Source organism: Neofelis nebulosa, chromosome 14 (genome assembly GCF_028018385.1).
Source record: "Neofelis nebulosa isolate mNeoNeb1 chromosome 14, mNeoNeb1.pri, whole genome shotgun sequence".
Taxonomy (NCBI): domain Eukaryota; kingdom Metazoa; phylum Chordata; class Mammalia; order Carnivora; family Felidae; genus Neofelis; species Neofelis nebulosa.
This window is the reverse complement of record NC_080795.1, coordinates 54,351,797-54,378,442: the sequence shown is the minus strand read 5'-3', so window position 1 is coordinate 54,378,442 and position 26,646 is coordinate 54,351,797. Positions and strand designations below refer to the sequence as shown.

At 35.2% G+C, this 26,646-nt stretch overlaps 1 protein-coding gene across 1 annotated transcript in view; it reads left to right on the top strand.

Moving 5' to 3' along the window:
- NUDCD1 (NudC domain containing 1) overlaps positions 1–26,132 on the top strand; it is a 75,826-nt gene extending 49,694 nt beyond the window's left edge. The window contains exons 9-10 of the mRNA XM_058698848.1: positions 23,450–23,609; positions 25,514–26,132. Of these exons, the coding sequence (XP_058554831.1) occupies positions 23,450–23,609; positions 25,514–25,806 (453 nt within the window). The 3' untranslated portion in view covers positions 25,807–26,132. The remainder of the gene's footprint in view (positions 1–23,449; positions 23,610–25,513) is intronic.
- The last annotated feature ends 514 nt before the right edge of the window (positions 26,133–26,646 follow it).

Sequence of the window (26,646 nt, the reverse complement as noted above, 5' to 3'; positions counted from 1 at the left end):
AAGTTTTTGATCATCACATTTCTAAAAATTTATGAATAAGTACAAGTTATAGGAGATAATAATTAACTGGCCACACATATAATTTGCAAACCTGGCTTGATTGCAAAGCTGAACAGCAAAGTAAATGACAAGAAAACCCTTGAACTTTTTGTTTGATCTTTACAAATTGGTGTGCAAGATACAGGATTTTTAGTCTGTTTTTGTTTTTGGTTTGTTTTTTACTGTTGACTGTTTTATAATATTTGGTGTTTGGGGTTGGGTGGCTATCATCTAAAACTCATTACTTCATGAAGTGGCAGTTTATATCACCATCCCTAATGAAACACTGTTGCCTTATTTTGGTACTGTTGCATATTTGATATCTTGTGGTAAGCTTTTTTCTGTTTAGGTTTTTATATGTGGTTACAACTAATTTATAATAACCTCATTTTTTCATTTGAAATTATGACATATTTCTTTATGTTCTCACCTGGTTTAACATCTAGGTAATACTGTACAATGTTATTGTTGGTGTTCATGTGTGTATGTATATGTAGTGGTTGTCCTAGAGATTATAGTATGTATCTTCAGTAAATTTTTTCCAATTGCATTATTTATATGCTATTTTTTAAGAATCCCTTCTTTATGTAAAGCCATTTCTGTATTCAGGGGTTTTATCTAATAGAGTTACAGAAGTCAAATTAATGAGTCCTGGACTAAGACTCTGACAAGTCAATTTCCACTGTATATTCTCATTAATAATGTTTGCAGTTATTACCTATTTCACTGCATCTTTACCTGTCCTTTCGTTTTTATGTTTGATCTTTACTAATTGGTGTGCAAGATACAGGATTTTTAGTCTGGTTTTTTTGCTGTTGACTGTTGACTATTTCATGATATTACCTTTGACTTTTCTTTTGTGAAGAATTTTTTCATTTATTTATTTTGGTGTTTCTGACTGACTTGTGTGACCTTACTTCTTCATAAAATATGTTCCTAAAGAGCATGCATGATAGATTTCTCTTATAAGTAGGTTCTATCATCAGAAAGTTAAGAAATGTACATATAATCCCTCATTGTACCACAGTTTTTAGAGACAATGTGTGATAAAACATTTCCAGCATTTTGCACATACTCAAACTGTTTAGTCACAGTTCAGTGTTAATTGCTGGTTTAACTCCAATGATTTGCTGTTTGCATATATTGCAAGATGACACCAATGATTTGCTGTTTGTATATATTGCAAGATGACCACCATAATAAGTCTAGTTAAATTTTCTCACCATACATACCTATAAATTTTTTCTCATATAATGAGAACTTTTAAGGTCTACTCTGTTAACAATTTCATATATTAAGTACAGTATTAACTAATAGTCATCATGCTATAAATTATAATCCCCTATACTTATTTATAATAAATGGAAGATTATACCTTTGACACCCTTAATCCATCCCCCAGCCACCATCAGATATGAGATATAGAGGAAGGGAGAGAGAATCTTAAGCAGGTTTCGTGCCCATCATGGAGCCCAACATGGGGCTCGGTCTCATGACCATGAAATCATGACCTGACCCAAAATCAAGAGTTGTATGCTTAACCAGCTGAGCCACCCAGGAACCCCTGATTTACGTTTCTTGATGCTTACTGTTGTTGAGCACCTTTTCATATATGTACAAGTTGACCATATTTAGGTCTTCTTTGGAAAAAGGTCTGTTTAGTTTCTCTAATCATTTTTTTTTTAATTGCATTATTTTTTGCTATTTAGTTACAGGAGTTCTTTATAAATTTTGGATGTTAAGCCCTTATCCAGATATATAATTTACAAATATTTTTTTCCCATTCAGTAGGTTGCGTTTTCATTTTGTTGACCATTTCCTTTGCTGTTAAGATTTTTAGTTTGAAATAGTCCCACTTGTTACTTTTGCTTCTGTTGCTTTTGCTCCAGAATATCATTGCCAAGACTGAGGTCAAGAAGCTCACGGGCTCTGTTTTGTTCTAGGAATTTCAGGCCTTATGTTCAACTTTTTAATCCATTTGAGTTTGTTTTTGTGTATGATGTAAATATAGTGGTCCAGTTTTCTTTTTTTGCATGTGGCTATCCAGTTTTCCCAGAACCATTTGTTGAAAAGACTGTCCTTTCCCCATTGTATATTCTTGGCTCCTTTATCATAAATTGACCATGTATGGATAGGTTTACTTCTGGGCTCTCTGTTCCTTTGGACTCTGTGTCTATTTCTTATTTTTTACTTTTTTAAATATTTACTTATTTTGGGGGGGAGGAGAGAATGAGCAGGGGAGGGGCAGAGAGAGAGGGAGAGAGAGAATCTGAAGCAGGCTCTGTACTATGCAGGGCTCAATCCCACAAACCATGAGATCATGACCTGAGCCAAAATCAAAAGTCATATGCTTAACTGTCTGAGCTACCCAGGTGCCCCAGGACTCTGTGTCTATTTTTATACCAGTACTATACTATTTTGATTACTATAGCTTTGTAGTATAGTTTGAACTTAGGGAACATTTTTTAAGATTGCTTTGGCTATTTGGGATATTTTCTGGTTCCACAAAAATTTTTGGATTTTGTTCTGTTTCTTGGAAAAGTGCCATTTAGAATTTTGATAGTTTTATTGAATCTGTAGATTACTTTGGTAATATGGACATTTTAACAATTTTTTCCAATAAGTAAATGTGGAATATCTTCCCATTTATTTTTGTCTTCAGTTTCTTTCATTGGAGTTTTAACAGTTTTCAGTTTAGAAGTTATTCACCTTCTTGGTTAAATTTATCCCTATTTTATTCTTTTTGATGAAATTGTTAATGAGATTGTTTTGTTGATTTCTCTTTCCAGCAGTATGTATGTATACTGTATGTATGTAACTAATATATAGAAACACAACAGCATTTTGTGTATTACCTTTATATCCTGCAACTTTACTGAATTTATTAATTTTAATCATTTTTTTGGTAGAGTCTTTAGGGTTTTCTATATAATGTCACATCATCTGCAAATAGTGACAGTTTTACTTCTTCCTTTCTGATTTGGATGCCTTCTTATTTCTTTTTCCTACCTAATTGCCCTGCTTAGGACTTCCAATACTATATTGAATAAAAGTGGTAAGAGTGGGCATCTTTTTCTTGTTGATGATCTTAGAGGAAAAGCTTGTAGCTTTTCACTGTTGAGTTTGATATTAGCTGTGGGCTTGTCATATATGGCCTTTATTATGTTATATTCCCTCTGTACCCACTTTTTGAGAGTTTTTGTAAATGTTGAATTTTGTCAAATGCTTTTTCTGCATGTATTGACATGATCATACAATTTTTATTCTTAATTTTGTTAATGTGGAATATCTCATTAATTTTCAGATATTAAGCCCTCCTTGCATCCCTGTAGTAAACCTCATCCCTGCAGTTTACCTGCAGTAAAGCAAATATGTATATTTGCTTTATATATTTAGGTGCTCCTGTGTTGGTGTCGTAAATATTTACAAATGTTATATTCTCTTGTTAGAGTGACCTTTTTATGATTATTTAATGATTTGCCTCTTATTACAGTCTTTGTCTTCAAGTCTGTTGTCTGATGTAAGTATAGCTTACCCCAGCTTTCTTTTGGTTTCCACTGAATGGAATATCTTTTGCTGTCTCTTCACTTTCAACTTTGTGTGTCTACTTCTGAAGGGAGTCTCTTCTAGGCAACATATAGATGGGTCTTATTTTTTTCTTTCAGTCACTCTATGTATTGAGAATTTAATCTATTTACATTCAGATTAATTATCGATAGGTGTGTACTTATTGCCATTTTGCTACTTAATTTTCTGGCTGTTTTGTAGTTTTTCTATTCCTTCTCTGTCTTCCTTTGTGATTTGATGATTTTCTATAGTGGTATGCTTAAACTCCTTTATCTTTTATGTATCTACTGTAGGTTTTTGCTTAATGGTTATCATGAGGTTTACATTTTTTTTTTTTTTCAGTTTATTTATTTTGAGAGGGAGAGAGCATGTGCACGAGCAGGGGAGGGGCAGAGAGAGAATCCCAAGAGAGGCTGTATGCTCAGCACAGAGCCTGACATGGGGCTCAGTCCCATGACTGTGAGATCATGACCTGAGCCAAAATCAAGAGTCAGACACCTAACCAACTGAGCCACCCAGGTGCTCCAATGAGGTTTATATTTAAAAGCTTAGATTTATAACTGTTTGTTTTATGTTGATAACAGCTTAAGTCTGAATGCATTTTAAAGCTATACATTTTTACTCCCTGAAACATTTTATGTTTTTGATGTCACAATTTATATTTTTTTATCTTGTGTATCCCATAATAAATTACTGTAGTTGCGTTTTTGCAACGATTGTCATTTAACTTTTATGCTACCTTTCTAGGTGATTAACTTGCTATCTTCACATTAGATTTTGAAAGTTATTGTGCATTTACCTTTACCAGTGAGGTTTATATTTCCATATGGTTTTCTGTTACTATTTGGCATCCTTTTTGTTCAGCTTAAAGAAGTCCCTTGACATTTCTTATAGGGCCAGTCTAGGACTGATGAATTCCTTCACCTTTTGCTTCTCTGGAAAACTGTTTCTCCTGCCATTCTGAATGATATCTTTGCCAGGTAGAGTATTCTTGGTTGGAGGTGTTTTTTCCTTCAGCACTTTGATTGTATCATGCTACAGCCTTCTGGCCTGCAAAGTTTCTGCTGAAAAAAACTGCTGATAGTTGTGGTGGGGTGGTGGCGGTCCCTTATACATAACAAGTTGTTTTTCTTTTCCTGCTTTCAAGATTCTATCCTTGTCTTTAACTTCTGACATTTTAAACATGACATGTCTTGGTGTAGGTCTTTTTGAGCTCATATTACTTCAAACTTTCTGGAGCCCAACCTTCTGGGCTTCCTGAACCTTCCCTTCCTTCCCCAGGTTTTCCCTTTGTTTATCCATACTTCTGTGCTTAGTGAATATCTTTATGACTGCTGTTTTGATCTCTTCATTGGGTAAACAAACCACTTACCTCCATTTCATTAAGATCTCTTTCTGAGGTCCTATCTTGTTCTTTCCTCTTTGCAACATATTCCTGTTTCTTCATTTTCCTCACTCTGTATTGGTTACTCTGCCTTAGGTAAAACAGCCAACTTTCCAGGTCTTGAAGGAATGGTCTCTTGTAGGAAGTGAACCTTATTGTTCAGCTCTTCCCTACCTCTTGGTTTTCTCTCAAACTTTTTTGATATTCCAAGCAGCCTATTTTACTTTTAGTGGCTCCTAGCATTTAGGGGTGTACCAAGACCTGTCAGTGTCCCTAAGGGGAGGATCTCAGTCAGCACCTACATTCAGACTGATTGGAAGCCTCAGGCAACAGCTTTTAAGGTATGCAAAATATATAGTCATAACCAGAAGTCCCACTGTCTGCCAGAACCAGGTAAACTAGAGGTGTTCCCTGGGTGGCAGCCATAAAAATCAGGGTGCCAAGAAAGTGTACAAGTATCTTTCCGGGGGATCCTGGTACTCTGGAAGAATGCAGAGGGATAGTGCAATAATGCCCGCTGGTCTCTGTCTCCAAGAGTATCTCAGTAAGCCCCTGTACATTAAAGTAAAAGTCCGTCCCTGGGGCTGAGGTTCCAGGCCAAGCAAATAAGCCTTTTTCACAGAAAGACTTGGGTTAGGTTTCATTCTGTTAGTGCAATGCCCTTATGGTGGTAGCTGGCCAAGAACTGTATCTCCAGTTTTTAGTGTCAGGTGGGACCTGGAAATAAAAGCTCCACTGGATAGGCAATTAGGGGGGACATCCACTGGGTAGCAGCCATAAAAACTGAGACCACCAGATTAAGAACTGGGGTGTGAGATGTGTGGGCAAGCTTTCTTCTGGAAATGCTGTGCCCTGGAGCACAGCAGAAGGAGAGTGCAAAGATAGCACCCACCTTCTGAGGTCTCTAGAGAGTTATAACCAGCTCTTAGATGTGTTTAATGAGAAACCTGCCCCCTTGGTCTACAGCAGTGAAGATAAGCTAATGGGCCTTTTTTACAGAAAGACTGGATACTGCAGTTTTTTGCCTCTGTGCTTTGGCCTTGGGGATGGTAGCCAGTTAACTCTTTGACCTGTACGGGCTTATGGGACCTACAGGTATAAACCCCCACTAGCTGCCAGAGCCAGGTGCCCTAGAGGTCTCCCCTGGATGGGAGCCACAAAAATTGGGGCACCAGAAGAGGGTACAACTCCTTTCTGAGAGGTACCAGTGCTCTGGAGTGAGGCATATGGAGAATGACACCCGCTGGTGTCTGTCCCTTGAGAATATTACAATGTGTCTCTAGATGAGTGTTAAAATGAGCCTCTTTTACAGAAAATCTGGGTACTTTGCAGTCAGCTGCCTCTGTGACTGGTGAGTCTGTGCCCCATGGCCCTTTACTAACAGTTTCTCAATTCAAGCTCCCTTGGCTTTCAAACATCGAAGTTATGGAGGCTCATCTCTCAAGTGCAGGTCTCAAAAGGTGGGGTGCCTGATGTGGGGTTAAACCCGTCATTCCTCAGGGAGTAACTCAGTGTTTCAGGTTCCCTCCTGATTATAGGTGACCATAACAGGGGTACAGTTTATGGTGAGATTATGTCTGCCTGCTTTGGTATGGGTTTTTTCCCAGAGGAGATTGTTCCATACATAGCTATAGATTCAGTGTGTCCATGTGAGGAGGTGAGTTCAGGATCTTTCTACATTGCCATCTTGAACTGAATCTCCTAAATATCTTGTCTTCGTCTCAGTTGGGTTAAATTTGAGACCAAAGTTTGGTCTTTGAGACCAGAGACCAAAGTTTCTTTTTACGGTTTTCTGTTATTAGACATTTTGCATAAATATGCAAAGATTGTCTGAAGTAAAAATGTATAAACATTGCTGTTTGTTTATAAGTGGAATGGGTATAAATGGAATAGCTCCAACGAATTAATAAGTACATCTTTGTAAAGGCAGAATTGGCTTGTGAGTGTATTGTATCAAAATCAAGGTCTACCTGGTCAAATGTGTAGTTTCTTGGTATACCCAGGGGGGTACCAGTTGGCTTGTCATTGGAAGAAGGAAACAAAGGAGGCTATAATATTTCAGATGTTCACTGCTACGTCCATTCTAGGAATCAAATAGTACTTTATCAACAATTTGTACTTCTTTCTGCAGTGTTTACTCCAAGTTCTCTCTTGATTTCATTTTTCATGACTTTGGCTGTACATGGAAAGGTCAGTATATGTCCTTATAGTTTTAGGAAACAATACTGTAAGAAAAAGGTCAGAACTCTATATTGTAAATGACAGATTTTTCAAAATAGAAGTTCCCTGAAAGAAATGGGAATCAGTGTTAGAATTTAGCATTTTGAAAATAAAATAGTGAATGACTATATGCAGCAGCACAATAAAAGAGAAATACTAAATTTTAAATTTGAGAAAGGAAAGTAAGAAGATGTGGTCACTTGAGTAAATCTCAAGTCAGAATTCAAATACAGTTGATGAGTTATTTTTGCTTCTCTCTAGATCTGTACTATACAAAATATTAGCCCCTGGCCACCTAGTAGTTATTGAGCATTTGAAATTGTAGCTTCTCTGAATTGAGATGTGCTATGAGTGTGAAATACACAACCAGATTTTGAAGTCTTAGAATAAAAAATATAAAATACGTTAACACTTTTATATGAATTTTTATGAGATAATAGTTTTTATATGTTTGGTTAAATAAATATATTACTAAGACTCCTTTTTCCTGTTTTTATTTTTAATGTGACGACTAGAAAATTCAAAATTACATATGTGGTTTTGTAGTAATCTGTAGTGATCAAATTAAACAGGCTTGAGCAATCAAAAGGTGATAGGATATTTTTAAAAATTAAATTACAGTGAGTTTCTAAGATCAGTTGAGATGGTATTCATCATATACTGCTTAAAACAGAAAATTTAAATAGCTGAAAAAAGTATTTGCAACTTATAGATAAATAAAGCCATCAAGACTGGAAGCAGAGGAGTTGCAAAGAGGAAATAATTCTTTTAAGTTAATGTCATTATGAAAGCTCGTACAAAAGGCATGTATCTGATACACTAATTCTTTCCAAAAGATATTAAGGATGAGATCAGAAGTTCAGAAGAAGGAAATACATTTAGAAAGAATGTATTTAGAAATACATTTAGAAAGGAAATACTATTTAGATAAAAAGTATCTAAGCCTATGGTTCTCAAGCTTTTTGGTCTCAGGGTCCCTTTACGTTCTTACATTCCCTGGGGTATCAATTTCTAATACTTGGTCAAATTTGATATAGTGCAAAAAAATTTAAGCTATACAATTTTGCTACTATGGCCACCATAACAAAGTACCACAGACTGGGTGACTTAAACAATGGAAATTTATAGTCTCTCAATTCTGAGGCTAGAAGTCAGAGATCTTGGTGTTAGCGTGTTTTGATTGTTCTGAAGCCTCTCTCCTGGGCTTGTAGATAGCTGTCTTCCTTAGTCTTCACATGGTCCTCCCCCTGCATGTGTTTGTTTCCTAATATCTTATAACACCAGTCATATTGGATTAAGACGCACCCTAATGACTCAGTTTAACTACCCTTTTAAAGGTTCTGTCTCCAAATACGTCACATTCTGAGGTACTGTGGGGTTAGGACTTAAACATATGACTTTGGGAGGGATACAGCTTAACCCATAAAAATATCCTCCACTTAGATTTTAGCACTTATTAACATTTTGTCACATTTATTTTTTCTTTGTTTTTCTACCTCCGTTTTGCTAAAATATTTAGGAACAGTTGCACATGCCATGTCCCTTCATCCCTAATATCTCACATGTGCACTGAAGATGAAGGCATTTTCTTATATAAGCACAATACAAGTCAGGAAATTTAACTTTGATATAATACTTTTGTCTAACATAGTTCATAGCAATTTTTTTCCCCTGATTTGGAAACCTATTGCACTTAGTTGTGATGTCTCTTTAGTTTCCTTTAATTTGGAACATCCAGTTACCCAGTCTTTATGTTGTTGACTTTATTTTGTACCTTTTATGGACTGTCTCCAATATTTCCTCAAGATCAGATTGACTGGCTACATTTTTGCCAGGAATACCACATAACTGGCATTTCCTTTTTAGTGTCTAACATGAAGGAGAACTTCATGGCAATTTTCCATACTATTATGGCATAAAATTTAATTGGGTGTTATTCACCTGGTTTCCCTGCTCCCAAGTTATCATCTTCCCCTTTGAATTAATAAGTACTTTGTGTGAAATGAAAATAGAAACCCAATGGTTCAAAATCTTTGGGATGCAGGAAAAGCAGTTCTAAGGGAGATGTTTATAGTGACACAGGCCTATCTCAAGAAACAAGAAAAATATCAAACAATCTCACCTTACAACTGAAAGAACAAGAAAAAGAAAAAGCCCAAAGTTAGTAGACGGAAAGTAATAAAGAATACAGCAGAAGCAATTAAAATAGAGAATAAAAAAAAGACCAATGAAACAAAAAGCTCGTTCTTTGAAAAGATAAAATTGATAAACCTTAGCCAAAATCATCAAGAAAAAAAAGAGGACTCAAATAATCAGAAATTAAAGAGAAGTTAAAACTGACACCACAGAAATAGAAAGGACTGAGACGATGGCAAAAAATTATTTGCCAACAAATTGAATAACCTAGCAAATGGGCAAATTCTTAGAAATATACAATCTTCCAAGATTGAATCAGAAAGAAAAAAATCTGAACAGACTAATAACTACTAGTGAAATTGAATCATTAATCAAAAAACTCCCAAAAAACCAAAGTCCAGGAATGGATGGCTTCAAAAGGTAAAATCTACCAAAAATTTAAAGAAAAAGTAATACCTACTCTTCACAAACTTCCAAATTATAGAAGAGGAAGGAATGTTTCCAAATTTCATTCCATAAGGCTAACATTACCCTGATACCAAAACCAGGCAGAGACACTTAAAGAAAATTAGACCAATATCTCTGATGAATATAGATGCAAAAATCCTCAACAAAATATTAGCAAATCAAATTGAACAATGCCTTAAAAGGATCATTCACCATGATCAAGTGGGATTTATTCCAGAAATGCAAGAATGGCTTATTATCTACAAATCTGTCAACATGAGATAAACCATATCAACAAAATGAAGAATAAAAATGATAAGATCATCTTAATAGATGCAGAAAAAGCCGTTGACAAAATTTAGCATCCATTCATGATAAAAAATTTCAATGAAGTTAGGTATAGAGGGAACATAACAGAGTAAATGTCATATATGACAGGGCCACAGCTAACATACTCAAACTGAAAATTTTCCTTTAAGATCAGGAATAAGACAAGGATGCCCACTCTTGCCACTTTTATTGAGCATAGTACTGAGAATTCTAGCTGCAGCAGTCAGACAAGAAAAATAAAAAGTCATCCAAATTGATAAGGAAGAAGTAAAAGTTAGTAATTCCACTACTGATATTTACCCAGAGAAAGCAAAAACACTAATTCAAAAAGATAAATGCACCGCTGTGTTCATTGCATTATTTTTTACAATAGCCAAGATACGAAAGCAACCCAAGTGTCCATCGATAGAAGAATGGGCAAAGAAGATGTGGTATGTGAATACACACACACACACACACACTGGAATATTTCTCAGCTATAAAAAAGGGTGAAATCTTGAAATCTTGGGGGTACCTGAGTGGCTCAGTTGGTTGAGCGTCCACCTCTTAATTTCGGCTCAGGTCATATTCCAAGATTGTGAAATTGAACTTCGTGCTGAACATGTAGTCTGCTTAAGATTCTCTTCCTCTCCCTTTTCCCCTCTTTCCCCACTCGTGGTCTCTCTCTAAAATAAAAAAAAAAAATTTTTTTTAAAGGTGCCTAGGTAGCTCAGTTGAGCATCCAACCTTGTCTCAGGTCATGATTTCATGGTTCATGAATTCAAGTCCTGCATCAGGCTCTGCACTGACAGTGTGGAGCCTGCTTGGGATTCTCGCTCTCCTCTCTGCCACCACTCTTTGCTTGCTCTTTCTCTAAATAAACTTAAAAAAATCTTAGAAAAAGGATGAAATTTTGCCATTTTTTGACAATGTGGATGGACATTCGTAGAGGGTATGTGAAGTAAGTCGGACAGAGAAAAACATACCATATGATTTCGTTTATATGTAGAATATATAATATATAATAAGTAAAAAGCAAAACCAGATCTGTAAATACAGAGAACAAACTGGTGAAAAGGGGAGGGGTGGCCAAAATAGGTGAAAGGGAGTGGAAGAAACAGGTCTAGTTATGAAAAGAATAAATCATGGGGATGGAAGGTACAGGTATAAGGAATATAGTCCATGGTATTGTAATAACACTGTATGGTGACAGGTGGTAGCCACACTTGTGGTAGACATAGCATAATTTAAAGACTTGTCAAGTCACTATGTTGTTCACCTCAAGCTAATAGAACATTAGATGTTAAACTGTACTTCAATTAAAAAAAAAAAGGTAAAACTGTCACCAAAATAATAAAATACCTAGGAATAAATGTAACTAAAGAGGTGAAAGACCTGTACTCTAAAAACTATAGAACACTGATGAAAGAAATTGAAGAAAACACAAAGAAATGGAAATATACACCATGCTTATAGATTGGAAGAATTTAGATTGTTAAAATGTCCATAATACTCAAAGTAATCTAGATATTCAGTGAAATGCCTATCAAAGTACCAAAAGCATTTTTCTTACAGAACTAGAACAAAAAAATCCTGAAACTTGTATGATTCACAAAATACTAATAGCCAAGGTATTCTTGAGAAAGAACAAAGCTAGAGGTGTCACAATCCCAGATTCAAACTATACTACACAAAGCCATAGTAATCAAAACAGTATGGTACTGGCACAAAAATAGATACATAAATTAGTACAACAGAATAGAGAGTCCAGAGATACACCCAAGCTGATCTTGTCAATTAATACATGACAAATTATATGACAAATAGGGAATATGTATATTCTCTAAACAATGGGGAAAATTAATAAACGGTGCTGGGAAAACTACATTGTAAAAGAATGAAACTAGACCATTTTTTTTACACCATACACAAAAAACTCAAAATGAATTAAACATGTAAATATAAGATCTGAAGCCATTTAATTCCCAGAAGAAAACCTAGGCAGTAAAGGCTTATGTATCAGCCTTAGCAATATTTTTCTCAATCTGTCTCCTCAGGCAAGAGAAACAATAGCAAAAGTAAACAATTGGGAGTACATCAAACTAAAAATGTTTTGCATGGCAAAGGAAATCATCAGTGAAATGAAAGGTCACTTACTGAGTTGGAGAAGATATTTGTAAATGATATATCCAATAAGGGATTGATATCCAAAATATATAAAGAGCTCCTAGAACCCAACACCAAAAAACTAATGTTTTAAAAAATGGGCAGAGGACCTGAACAGACATTTTTCTAAAGAAAACACACAGACGACTAAGGTACCTATGAAACAACCTCATGAACCAAGCTCTGCTACCTTCAGACTTTTCTTCTACAGCTTCTTTACCTCTCTCAGCCTTCAAAGAATTGCAGAGAGTTAAGAGTCTCCCTAGGCTTTGGCTTCAGGGAATGCTGAGGCCGGTTTCATCCTCTATCCATACCACTAAAATTTTCTATCAATTAAGGTTGCTTTGCTTTCTTATCACTGGTATGTTCACTTGAGTACCACTTTTAATTTCCTTCAAGAACTTTTCCTTTGCATTCACAACTTGGCTAACCATTTGGGGCAAGAGGCCTAGCTTTTGGCCTTTCTCAGCCTTTAAGATGCCTTCCTATTAATTAAGTTCATCTTGTATGGGTGAGGTTTGTGGCACCCCAAAACAATTACAATAGTTAACATCAAAGATCACCAATCACAGATGACGATAACAAATACAGCAATAATAAAAAAGTTTGAAATATTGTTAAGAATTACCAAAATGTGACTAAGAGACACTGAGCAAATGCTGTTGGAAAAATGGTGCCAATAGACTTGCTCAGCACAGGTTGCCACAAACTTTGCATTGTAAAAACAAAAAAAGCTGCATCTGTGAAGCACAATAAAACGAGCTATGCTGTACTGTATGCCATATTCGAAGAGAACTTTCTCCAGTGTTAATAAAAAGAAATGATGCATCAATAGTTTATACCTTTCCTGTAGCACTTACCTCATTTCCTTTTATGTTCTTTGAGATGACTCTGGGTAAGATATTTAGCCCCTATCTTATTCTATAAATATGATGATGATAATAGTACTTATTTCACAATTATTCTAATGAGTAAAGTATATTTCAAGCCACCTACACAGGGGTTGGCACTTAGAAAGACCTTAGTAAATGCAAATATCCTTTATTACCATTCTAGGCATCTTCTATACATTCTGCCTTAAATATTATAGTCATCCCAAATTAAACAAATGAAATGAGCAACATTAATGGGGAAAAACATGGCAACTTTAGAGTGATCTTCATGGAAATCATAAAGCATTTAAAAAATTTTATGCCTGAGAAATTTGTGAATAGCTATTAAAAAAACTTGACTCTGTTAATCTAACATATTTAATTTAGAGACAAATTTCTAAAATCTTGCACCATTTCAAAAATAAATGCAAAATTCATTATTCTGTTTGTCATTGTATTGTCAAATAAATTATATTTTATCTATAATTCTAACTGTATGTCCATCACTTTCAATTTTATACTTTCCTATAATGCATATATTTCAGTAGTTTGTAGATCTGCCCATAAAAAGTGAACAAGTTATTCTTGAAATAAGCTTTGGATGCTTTAAATATACTCAAAACCAAGTTTCTGGAAGTTTTAAAATCAAGATTAACTAGTCTGATGATACTAACTGCAAATAATAGTGTACTGTAAGACAAAACATACCCTTTAGATGAAGTAAATAATTTAGAATTCTTCTCTGTGTAGTAAAAGATTGTATAATATTCACTTAATAAATTCCAGCCTGCCTAGTATTCCCAATAGGTAAGTAGATCATGCCACTAAAAAAAAAAAAAAAAAAATGCCACTAAAAGATGTTTGATCCCTCAGTTGGTCAGTGGCCATGATAGGAAAATAGGCTTATAACTCTATTCAAAGGTTGCAAACTAAGAGTAGCTGAAGGAATTGTGTGTAAACAGTGATTTAGGATAACACCTAAAAAAGTCTGGTTTCACTTTCTCATGATAGTATTAGAATCTCTTGATAATTATTTATGCTTTTCAATATTTTATTTAAATCTAATTTAGTTAACATATAGTGTAATAATTGTATCAGGAGAAAAATTTAGTGATCCATCACTTACATACAACACCCAGTGCTCATCCCAAGTGCCTTCCCTAATGCCCATCACCCATTTAGCCCATCCTCCCTACTCAGTATTCCTCTAGCAACCTCAATTTGTTTTCTGTATTTAGGAGTCTCTTATGGTTTGCCTTCCTCTCTTTTATTTTTTCTTCCCTTCCCCTGTGTTCATTTGTTTTGTTTCTTAAATTCCACCTATGAGTGAAATCATATATTTGTCTTTCTCTGATTTCACTTAGCATAATACACTCAGTTCCATCCACATTGTTGCAGATGGCAACATTTCAATTCTTTTTGATCGCTGAGTAATATTCCATTGTATGCTTTTTCCTACTTTTTCTTGCCTTACTTCAATAGCTTGGATTTCCAGCATGATACTGACTAGGAGTAATGAGGGCAAATACCCTTTCCTGTTAGCAGTCTTAGTGGGGAGGAGCATTTGGTCTTTTACCATAAAGTAGAGTGTTAATTCTAGGTTCCTCAGGGAGGCAGTTGCCTTTAATTTCTAGTTTGCCAAGCATTTTTATCATAAATGGAGGCTAAAATATTTTTCTTCTGTCTGTTGATAATGCTGAATTTCACTGATTGATAATTTGAGTGCTGAATCAGCCCTGAATTCCCAAGATACACTATATTTGGTCATGATGTATTATCCTTTTTACTTATTACTGGATTTGATTTACTAACATTTTACTGAGATTTTTTGCATTACATTCATCAGGAATAATGGTTTCTCTTTTCTTGTCATATCTTTGGCTCTCAGAGTAATGCTGGCCTCATAAAATAAGTTGAGAGTTGTTCCTTTCTTTTGTTTCCTGGAACAGTTTGATATTGTTTCTTTGTTTGGTAAAACACACCAGTGAAGCATTCTAGGTCTGGAGATTTCTTTGTTGGAAGGTTTTTAACAATAAATTCAATCCTGTTAACAGATACAGGACTACTGAGGTTATCTATTTCTCCTTGAGTGAAATGTAATGCTTGTCTTTCAAGGAATTTAACTTAAATTATCAAATATATGAAAGAGTTGCTCATACTACTTCATTATTACAACTTACAATAACTTCATTATTACAATATATAAAGTGTCTTGGACCTTTATATACATTTTTATTCCTGATATTGGTAATTTCTGTCTTCTTTTTCCTTGGGTTATTCTGGCAAGAGACTTACCTTGATCTTCTCAAAGGACCAGCTTTTGGTTTCATTGCTTTTCTTAATTATTTTCAATTTCACTGATTTCTGCTCTTAGCCTTTATAAATTTTGTACTGCCTATCTCCTTTAGATTTTGTTTGCTCTTCTTTTCCTAGTTTAAGGTGGAAGCTTAAACTATTGAGACATTTTTTCTTTTCTAATATAACCTGTAATGCTATAAAATTCCCTCTAAACATTGTTTTAGTTGCATCTCACATGTACTATGCTTCATTTTCATTCAGTACAAAATTTCCTCATCTCCTTTGTTAGGTCCACTATGACTCATGGGTTATTCAGAAACATGTTGTTTAATTTCCAGATTATTTGTGGGTTTTCCAAATTTTTCTTTTTTACTAGTGTCTGATTTTTTTAAATGTTTGTTTTGAGAGAGCATGTGTGAGTGGGGAAGGGCTGAAAGAGAAGGAAAGAGAATCTCAAGCATGCCCTGCACTGTCAGTACAGAGTCTGATGTGGGGCTTGAACTCATGAACTGAGAGATTGTGACCTGAGTGAAAATCAAGAGTCAGATGCTTAAGCAACTGAGCCACCCAAGTGCCCCTACTAATATCTAATTTAATTCTGTTATGCTCAGAGAACATTGTGTTTCTGATTCTTATTTTTTTTAATGTGTTTTTTATAGGACAGAATATGGTCTATTTTGGTGAATGTTCCATATCTCTTCTAGGATTCCAATCAGATGTGTGTTAGACTGTTTAATATTGCCTGACAGCATTTAGATGCTCAGTTTTTTGTTTTTAATCCCTGCCCCATCCCCCACTTTGGTTTAGGTTCTACTAATTTTTAATAACCTATTTTCAAGGTCACTAATTCTTTTTCCATAGAGTATAGTGATGAGTTTGTTGAAGCCTTTTTCTCTTGCTGTGTTTTTTTCCTCTAGGATTTTTTTTTCACCCTTTGCGGTTTCTCTCTGCTCTAATTCTGCATTTATTTATGTACATAACCCATCTCTTCCATTAAACTTTTTAAAATCCCATAGTTATTTTAAGTTCCTTGTCTTGTAATTCCAAAATATAGATCATCTGAATCTGGTTACCTGGTCTGCTTTGTTTCTTGTCAGTGGGATGTTTTTACTTTCTTCATTTTTTTGTGCCTTACAATTTTTGATTGAATACTGGATGTGAGAACAGTAGAGACTGAGGTAAATAGTATTTATGACCAGGAGTGGACATACTTCTGCTAGGTCATTAGTGTGGGTGGTTATGACAGGAGGGTTGTAAAAAGGCTGATCTAACCTTGAGTTTTGTTGTTATGGTTACCCTCAGTGCATCCCTTGCTTCAGATTCCCCTAGTGTTAAGTTACACTCTGGTGGAGGCTGAGTTGATGGAAGATTTTCCCCAACTCTGCTCTTCTGCCCTAAGCTTTGGGCTTTCACTGTACATCTGCCTCTCAGAGAGTCTCTCTATGCTCTTACTCCTTCTCTGGTGTAGACTGCTGTTGTCACTTACTTGGTGCTTCCCAGCCTGATTGGGGGGTGGAGGGTGTTGCATGGATGAGGGGTTCAGACTCTTGGCTCAGCCTCAGTCCTGGGCCATGTGTTCTTGGGTTTGGGACTTTTTAGTGCTAATGCCCTTCCTTTAGAAAATTTGTAATAGTCTAGGCCCAGGATGATTTAATTTCTCCTCCAGGCACAGAGATGGTGTTTTTAAAAATTTTAATTTTTTTTCGCCTCATCTGCAACAGGTCGTCTTCTGAACCGTTGGGATGCTAAGATTTAATGCTCTCTCCCAGCGGTTTAAGACTTTTGACACTTACAGAAAAAAATCCAAGAAGGACATTCTGATTTTTCCACAGAGGAATACACTTCCTTCCTAAAACTCGGCACCATCAGAGCAGCTCCCTTTCTCCTGGTCTTTTTTGCTAGGAACTGGTCAAGGACCATAAGAAAATTTATAAATCCAAAGAATTCTATACTTGCTGTCACACACTAGGCTTTTGGCAATTTGTTAGTTGAATTCTCAATTATGCAGTTCTTTCTTCTTTCTATGCTCAGATGGAACAGTTCTCCTAGCCCATCTCCTTGGTGACACCTGGTTTTCCTCAGATTTCAAGCTAGTTGGTTTCCTTGTAACCTCAGCTCTCTGATGAATTTTTTAAAAGTAATGATTCTACAAATTACCCAGCCTTTTCTTGTTACATTTGGAGTGACATTATTTCCAGCTTTCTTCATCCTAGGCAGAATCTGGAATTCCTTTGCTTACTATCAATAAACATGCCTAAAAAGCCTAGGACTTAAACTTATAATCAGTAAATTAGTGATGGTTCAGTATTCACAAGAGGTTCCATATACACAAGTAGGCAAATTGTGTACTGTAAAACTCCATTCCTCTGACCTATGCTAAAAAAAAAAAAAAAAAATCAAGGGTGGGCATCTCAGAGGCAACTATCTTTTATCCAAGATTAAAGTGTTTTCTTGAACAGGTGCTTCCCATACTGGATGCTGGCTGGCCAAAACAATAAAATAATCTTGTTTGGGAAGTCTAAATGCCAAAATGAACAATAAACACAATTATTCAGCCAACAGAAGGGCAAAAGACATACCCAGAGAGAATAAAGTAAGTAGAAACCATGGTAGGAGGTAGAAAGTAAGTGACTGAGGTGGATACAGGTATGAGTAGCAGAAGGAAAGAAGATGGTGATATGATCACAATGACACCACAGTGAAGTACAGAACAAGGGACATTTGGTTCTCAAGAGATAAGTAGATTACATGTTCATCAAAACTAGGTACTATTTTCTAAACAACATTCCACTTCTCCTTTAGACCTGACTTGCCAGTGCATTTGTTTGTAGAATGACCCAGTTCTTCATGAGATCTGATTGTTTCCACTGTTCCCTATGATCTTGACATATGTTCATGTTAAACATCCACCTCAAGATAATTCCAGAGGTTTTCTCTGTTCCCTGCAAACTCTAAAAATCCACACTACATAATTTTACCCAAAAGCAAAACAAATCAGTATTAAGATTACAAACTAAAGTAACTAGTTTTGCTAAGTGAATTAAGTAAATGAAAATGAAGTGTGATAACTAAAAAAGTACACTTAAAATCAAGTGCACTTTTGTATGATCCTATAGAAAAAAAAGCATCAGCATAAGAAAATGCAGAAAAACAAAAATATTTGAAGCAGACAAAACGGGGAAAGTGAAACATTATCCATTTACCTGGCATTGGCAAATTACCTGTAAGAGTCAAGAGTAAGATGCTCAAAGTTTCCCTGGATAGTCAGGAACAGGTACCACAAAGCCCAAGGTCACAGTTTGGTATCCAAGAGCAAAATGGGACAGCAAATAAGAAAGAAGGAAAGGATGGCTGCTTTGGGCAAATGCTGACAAAAGAAGTAGCCCCCAATAGCTTATTAGCAGTGGAAGGAAGGAACAAAAACAAACCACGCATAACCAGAAAATACGTTTTTAAAATGGAGAAGGCTGAGATTACTTAGTGTAGTGTTAAAGAGCTCTACTCACTTCAGATGTCTCTAAGGGTATTATCATAGACATATACATTAATGTTTACCCTGATGACATTCAACCATCAGTAAAATGTTACTTTCTGTTCAGAATGTTCTATATAAGATGTGCAAATAATAAATTTTAGCAAGATTTCATTTAAAAAAGGCTTGAAACATAGTCTTAGCACTTAAATGAGAAGAACTCATTTACACTAGACAATTTACTAATTTGGAAAACTCATTCTTTGCTAATGCCAAATTTATTGCCTTAAAAAAAATCCTAAACCCATAAACTGGCCAATAAAATACAATTCCACATTCCTTCTATTTTCATGTTTATTAAAGAAAAGATCGTATTTATCTTTAAAGTACTAGTGAAAACTACAATTAGTAAAATATTCTCTAGAGAAAATTTTGAAATGCATTTCAAGTAATCAATTGATACTTTTTTTTCTTTGTAGAACACTTAGCAAATAAAGACTTTTGAAGATTAAATGTCAAAGACATTTAAAGAACCTCTAATAACTGCTATTACCAAATTAAATTAAAAATGAGTATCAAGAAAAAGATTGTCTGTTCAGAAACAAAGTATTTTTACGAGGCCAGACTGAAAAGTTAATGACCTGAAACTTTAATTCCAAAGCCTATTATTGAATTCCAAATTCAAGCATTCTGTACATAGAATGAATTGCTAAAATTTACACTTTTCTTACTATGCATTAAGTATTGGGTTGATATGCATCTACAACTGTATAAGGAAAAACAATTCCCTGTGTTTCTCCTTTACTCTCACAATGCTACCACACAGAACATTACTGATACCGGATGTGTGGGTTTTCCACACATCAAGTAGTTTTCTGAGACTAGTAGGATATCCTACACAATCTACTTGCAGGTAGTGTCACATCCCACAGGCTAAGGCCTTACTCCCGCAAGTCTCTCCCAAACTCCCACTTCAGCTGCCAGTCCAAATCCCAGGTTCATCTATACCTGTGACTGGCCATACATCAGGGTTTCAACAACCCTCTCCTTGGGTTCTATAGTTTGCCAAGACAGTTAACAAAATGCACATTGACCAGTTTATTATAAAAAATACAATAAAGGATAATAATGAACATCCAGATGAAAGAGATGCATGATGCAAACTATAGAGGAAGGTGCACAAAACCTCCATTTCCTCACCAGACATGCCATCTTCCTAGTACTTCCATGTGTTCAGCAACTCAGAAGCTCTATGAAGCCTGTACTTTGGGGACTTTTGTGAAGGTTTCATCACACAGGCATGATCAGTCATGATCCTATTCTAAAGGTTAGGAGGTGGAGCTGAAAGTTCCAAGCTCCTAATCATGGTGTGGTCTTTCTGGCAAACACCCCCTATCCTGAAGCCATCCTGGAGCCCACCAAGAGTCATCTCGTTAGAACAAAAGGCACTCCTATAACTTAGAGTCAAATAACAAGGGGTTAGGAGCTATGTGTCAGGAACCTGGATCAAAGATCAAATATTACAACAAAAGATGTTCCTAGTGTTCTTATCACTTAGGAAATTATAAGAGTTTCAGGAACTGTGTGCCAGGACCCAGAGGCAGAACACAATATTTACATATTTTCTATTATTTTACCAACTACCTTATTTAATCTTCACTACTTAAGAATTAGGAATACGATCCCATTTTATAGAAGAGGAAGCTCAAACTTAAGAGGTGAAGAGATTTAAGTTAGGAAGCTAGTAAATGGCAACTGGGATTTCAGTTCAGATGTGCTTCCAAACCCATGTTCTTAATCACCACCACAGCATGTTCTCCCAAAGCCCATTTTATTTTATTTTTTAAGTGTATTGATTTATTTTGAGATACAGCATAAGTGGGGGAGGGACAGAGAGAGGAGGAGAACCCCAAGCAGGCTCTGTGCTGCCAGCGCAGAGCCCTGTGCAAATCAAAACCACAGGGAATCATCACCTCACACCAGTGAGAATGGCCAGTATGAAAAAGAAGTAAGTGTTGGTGAGGATGTGGAGAAAAGGGAACGCTTGTGCACTCCTTGTTGGAATGTACATTGGTGAAACCATTATGCAAAATGCAAGAATGGAGGCTCCTCAAAAAATTAGAAATAGAAATAACCACATAATCCAGTTATTCCACTTCTGGGTATTTATTCAAAGGAAATAAAAACACAAAATCAAAAAAAAGCACTAACCCCCATGCTTATGGTAGCATTATTTATGATAGTCAAGAGCCAACATAGGAGAACAATATGTGTACATTGATGGATCAATGGATTTTAAAAATATGTATATACATACAATGGGATACTTTTTATCCATGAAAAAGAAGGAAATCTTACCATTTGTGACAACATAGATGCATTTTGATGGCATTATGCCAAGTGAAATAAGTCAGACAAATACATGATCTCACTTATATATGGAATCTCTAAAAACAAAACAAATGAACAAACAACAATAGATTCCTAAATACAGAGAATTGATGATTGACAGAGGGAATGGGGGTTAGAAGATAGACAAAATAGGTGAAGGGGATTAAGAAGTACACACAGGGATCAAAAGTACAGCATAGGGAATAATATAGTCAATCAAATTATAACAACTTTGGTGGCTTTTGTAACTAATCATGGTGAGCATTTTGTAATGTATATGATTGTTGGGTCACTATGTCATATACCTAAAATTAATATTGTATTATATGTCAACTATGCTTCAATTAAAAATAAATAATAATAATTACTATAAAATGGGCTTTTGCAGGGGTGGGGGTGCCTAGCTGGCTCATTTGGTTAAGCATCCGATTCTTGATTGGTTTTGCCTCAGGTCATGATCTCACGGCTCATGGGTCCAAGCCCCATGTTGGGCTCCATGCTGACAGTGTTGAGCCTTCTTGGGGTTCTCTCTCTCTCTCCCCCCACTGACCCTCACCCCTCTCCCCCATTCACTCACTCTCAAAATAAACAAAAGAAAAATATTGTAATGGGATTTTGGGATGCCTGGGTGGCTTCTTTGGTTGAAGGTCCAGCTCTTGATTGCAGCTCAGGTCACAATCTCATAGTTTGGTGGGTTCAAGCCCCACATCAGACTCTGCACTGACAGTGCAGAGCCTGCTCGGGATTCTCTGTCTCCCTCTCTCTCTGCCCCTCCCTCCCACTCGTGCTCACTCTTTCTCCCAAAAATAAACAAAATGTAGTACTTTGACTCTAATGGAGATAGGTAGAAAGTAAGTGAGAGTGGAAGAGAAGAAATATTTAAGTCAGAATAGGGGGCCCATTTTTTTTTTCCTAGGAAAAATGTACCAGTTTTAAGTGTTTCAATGTTATATAAACAAAGCTACAGTAAACATCGTTGTAGGTGTATTTACATAAAAAACATGTATAGTCTGTGAACACTGTCTGCCATCCTCTTCCCCTTCTGAGGAAGACAAAAGTTCTATCCCCAGGCACTGCTGGGGCAACAGAAATCGGGTTGCTCTGTCACAGAATTCTCCTGTGACCAGGAGCCTATGCCTGCTCAGCTGTACCAATAAATCCTCTTCCTGGAGAGCCACTTCACAGTTTTCCCTACTGAATACAGGTCAGGTCTCTCTCATTGGAACCCAACATTTTATTCTCCAGTCTTCCCTGAAACTCATGAAAGCAATTCAATATTTATCAAGTACTATGCATGTTTTCTACATTTGATGTTATTTTGTTGGTGTGGTATTTAGGCATTTTTAACTGATGATAACATTTCTATACAGAATATCATTTCAACCTGTTTTCATTAAAAGAAGTATTCCTATAGGTAGAATTCAAATATAAATCTCAGTCCGATGGTTTTGTATTAAAAATGAATTCCTTTAGTCATGAGTATTGCAATAAAAATTATTAGCATAATAAACATTCTTGACATTGATACTGAAATTAAACAGTACATCAACTTAAATAATTTGTAAACAGATTTGAGTTTGAATCTCAGCTTTGTGGTTTTTCTTTGTATCCTAGAACAAGTTCTCAAACTCTCCATGTTCTTTTATCTCTTAAGTGCAGATAATAACAAGCGTGTTGATTGTTGAAATTAATATTTATAACATGCCTTGTATATATAGCACATGCTCATAAATCTTAGCTATCATTGTACTTAGTAATTGTTACAAGTTCCCATTTGTAAACTTCATATTTGTAATTCTGTGGTTTAAAAAGTATTCTGCCTATAAATGAGTGTTTTATATTGTGTTTTAAACTAGGATACTAAGAATTAAGAGGCAGTATAGTGTAGTGGTTAGGAACATAGATGCTGGGTTCAGTCTCAGCTCCACAACTTATTACCAGGCTGACCTTGGGCAAGTGACTTTGCTGAACTTTAAAATGGATATAACAGTAGCACATTTCTCCCAGGGGCATTTCTGAAGAGGTAATCAAACTGCCTGTATAAACAGTTTAGAAAACGTGCTGACATATAGAGCTGTGTGTCAGTTATTGGCATCATCATTATCATTATTAATTTGTTGAGTAAATTATTCTTTGTCACTATTTTAGGTGAATCTTGGAAGCAACCAGTACCTTTTCTCTGTCATAGTGGATCCTAAAGAAATGCCCTGCTTCTGTTTACGCCATGATGTTGATGCCCTACTCTGGCAACCACACTCCAGCAAACAAGATGATATGTGGGAGCACATTGCAACTTTCAATGCTTTAGGTATAAAGCAAGCTCTTTGACAGCATTTTCCATTATGTCAGAAATTAGGGTCGTTTTTTTTTTTAAGTTCATTTCTTTTTTCTTTTTCTTTTTCTTTTTTTTTTTTAATTTGAGCTGTCTTAATTACCTTTGGATTGATTTGTGCTATATTTGGTTGCTTTTACTATAGTTGATGAATGTTAGTACTTTTGGAACAGAACCAATCTATTTTTATGCTTGTACAGAAGATCAGCACAGAATAGAAATCAAAGTGGTTATCTCACCACTTGATTCTTCTAATCAGTCATTTGTTTATTCCAAATAAGCTATGCGGTATTAGAATATGAACAGTGCGTTTGACAATACCCTACATGGAACTTGTATTCATGTTTCTTCAGAGTAATCATCAAAAACATCATAGAATTGCTCAAAGGAAATGCATTTTAAAACTAGGGCTTGAAAAATGTTAAGATACATAATTGTAGACTTACGCAATAATTCATTTTATGTCAAACTATATTAGTATTGTATGGGAGAAGTTTTTTTAATATAAATTAGGCACAGTTACTGCTTTATTGAGTGATTATTTTAAACTGGGAACAGGAAGTAAAATTATATATCCTGAATACAACCTTAATTATAGAGGAGATTGGTCAATTATCCTTTATAGTTAATAATGTAGGCTGCTAAGCTGGTTAATTCAGACTCCAAATGGATTTTTATGACCTGAAATAAAGAGTTTTATTGAAAATTTTGAATATAAAATTTCTGGCCTCTATATAATTCCTCTTTTTTAATTCTGAATCTTCTTTTTTCAGTAAGGAAATCTCTGTCACATAATTTTTATATGCTTAGATTCTCCATTTGTATCCCTAAGTCTGTTTAGAATTCTGCTTAAGTTAAATCAACATTACATTTGATATGTAGTCTCGAGACATTATATACATTGTTAATTTTCTCAAGGTTAGCCCAGAGAGCTAATTCTAAAATACTCAGGTATCTACATCCTCTTCACTGTTTCCTCTTCAAGCCCTGTTTAATGATAAAACCAATATTGATCTTCCTGTGCTCTACCTAGAGTTCCTTTGCTCGTTATTTGATGAGATCACTTTACGTTAGTGTTCTGTTTTTATCCCACATGTTATAACATTCAGTAACCATGTCCCAGTCTGAAAATCCTAATTTATACTTCAGAACATAAATACCCTTTTAACCTGTAAAGATAATTTTTTTAAAAGACAAGAATAAGATTTTACAGAGTTTAATTAGTTTTCAAGGGATGTTCTAATTAAGTTTTTAAAATTAGATGCTTAAATTTTCATTCCAACTTGTAGTGATCTCAAGGTTCTACTTCTGGGAGCTGAAGTACAACAAAATCCTGTTATACTGTGGGCACTGGTGTATAAAAATACCACTAACATTATAGAAATAATAAGAGAATGCATTGTCACATTAGCATTTTTAGGCTTGGGGGCTATATTATGAACACACTCCTGAAATAACTTTATAGTGGTATCCTATAAATATTTTCCCATTTATTTGATAAAAAAGATTCTGTAATCCACATCTGTGATTGATGAGCTTAATTATTTGGCATTTAAAGATAGTTTGACATATTTTTAGTCCTTTTGATTTTTAGATTTTTAGTGTCCTAATTATTCACAGAAATAAGGAACTATATTGTGTTTTTCTTAAAGAGATAAAACCCTACCTATTTTGTTCCTTAAGAATTAAAGCTCTATTTTGGCACCAATTGGGAGAAATTGTAAGTAGTCATTAACGGTTCAGAATTCAAACACTGTTGAATATTTATGGTGTATATTTTATCGAGGCATTTTAATTTATAATAAAAACTGGGAAATACTAAATGTGTAATCACATTTTCCTTCTTTTTAATATATGGGTTTTTATTTGTTTCATAACAGGCTACGTCCAAGCATCAAAGAGAGACAAAAAATTTTTTGCTTGTGCTCCAAACTACTCATATGCAGCCCTGTGTGAGTGCCTTCGTCGAGTGTTCATCTACCGCCAGCCCACTCCCATGTCCACTGTACTTTACAACAGAAAGGAAGGCCGGCAAGTAGGGCAGGTTGCTAAGCAGCAAGTAGCAAGCCTAGAAACCAATGATCCTATTTTAGGCTTTCAGGCAACAAATGAGAGATTATTTGTTCTCACTACCAAAAACCTGTTTTTAATAAAAGTAAATACAGAGAATTGATCACCCCAACATGTCAGCTTTTCTGTACTGAGAAAAGTATTCAGTGGTAGCCAGAAAGCTTAGTAGTTATACTATAACCTGTTAAGTTTTACTGTGTTAAATAAATTATCTTATATGAATTTTTTTATTTTTTAAAGGAAATTGGAAGTATATTCAAGAGATTATGATTCTATAAAAGCTATGGAATGAAGCTGCAAATTTAGAGAAAATTTACTTCTGTAAAAAATGTAAAGTATTAGAATGATTTTTTTTTAAAGTCTGGAATTTCATCTTTTATATGAAAGATGTACAATTCAGTGTTTAAAAATAAAAATATTTATCACATACTCTTTGTTCATTGATAGTTTCTTCCTTCTGTACCTATAGAACTTTTGGATTACAGTTAAACTGTTGGTTCTTGTAAATACTCATTTAAGTGGACTGAATAGCTGAGGTAGAGGGGGGAAATAGAACAGAAGTACAGCAGGTCCAGTATTGTTAAAGTTTGCTGAAATACTAAGATTTGGGGGTTTTTTCCAAAAATTTTTTCCATTTATTTTTTATTCATTTGTTCTTCCAACAGGGATAGACAAAGAGAGATGATAAAGTTCCATAAAGTGTGGCTCTTATCCATTGTTATACAACAAACCACCTCAAAACTCATTAAAACAAGACTATTTGAAAATCTATGATTCACTGATGTGGCTCTCTCTGTTCTGCATGGCTCCAGTAGGCTAGACTTGTCTTATTCCTGTGATAGAGCAGACATTGCAAGAGGGCAAGACTGACACACAAGAGCTTATCAAGCCTGTGTTTCCATCACATTTGCTCTTCTTCCATTGAACAAAGCAAGTCACATGG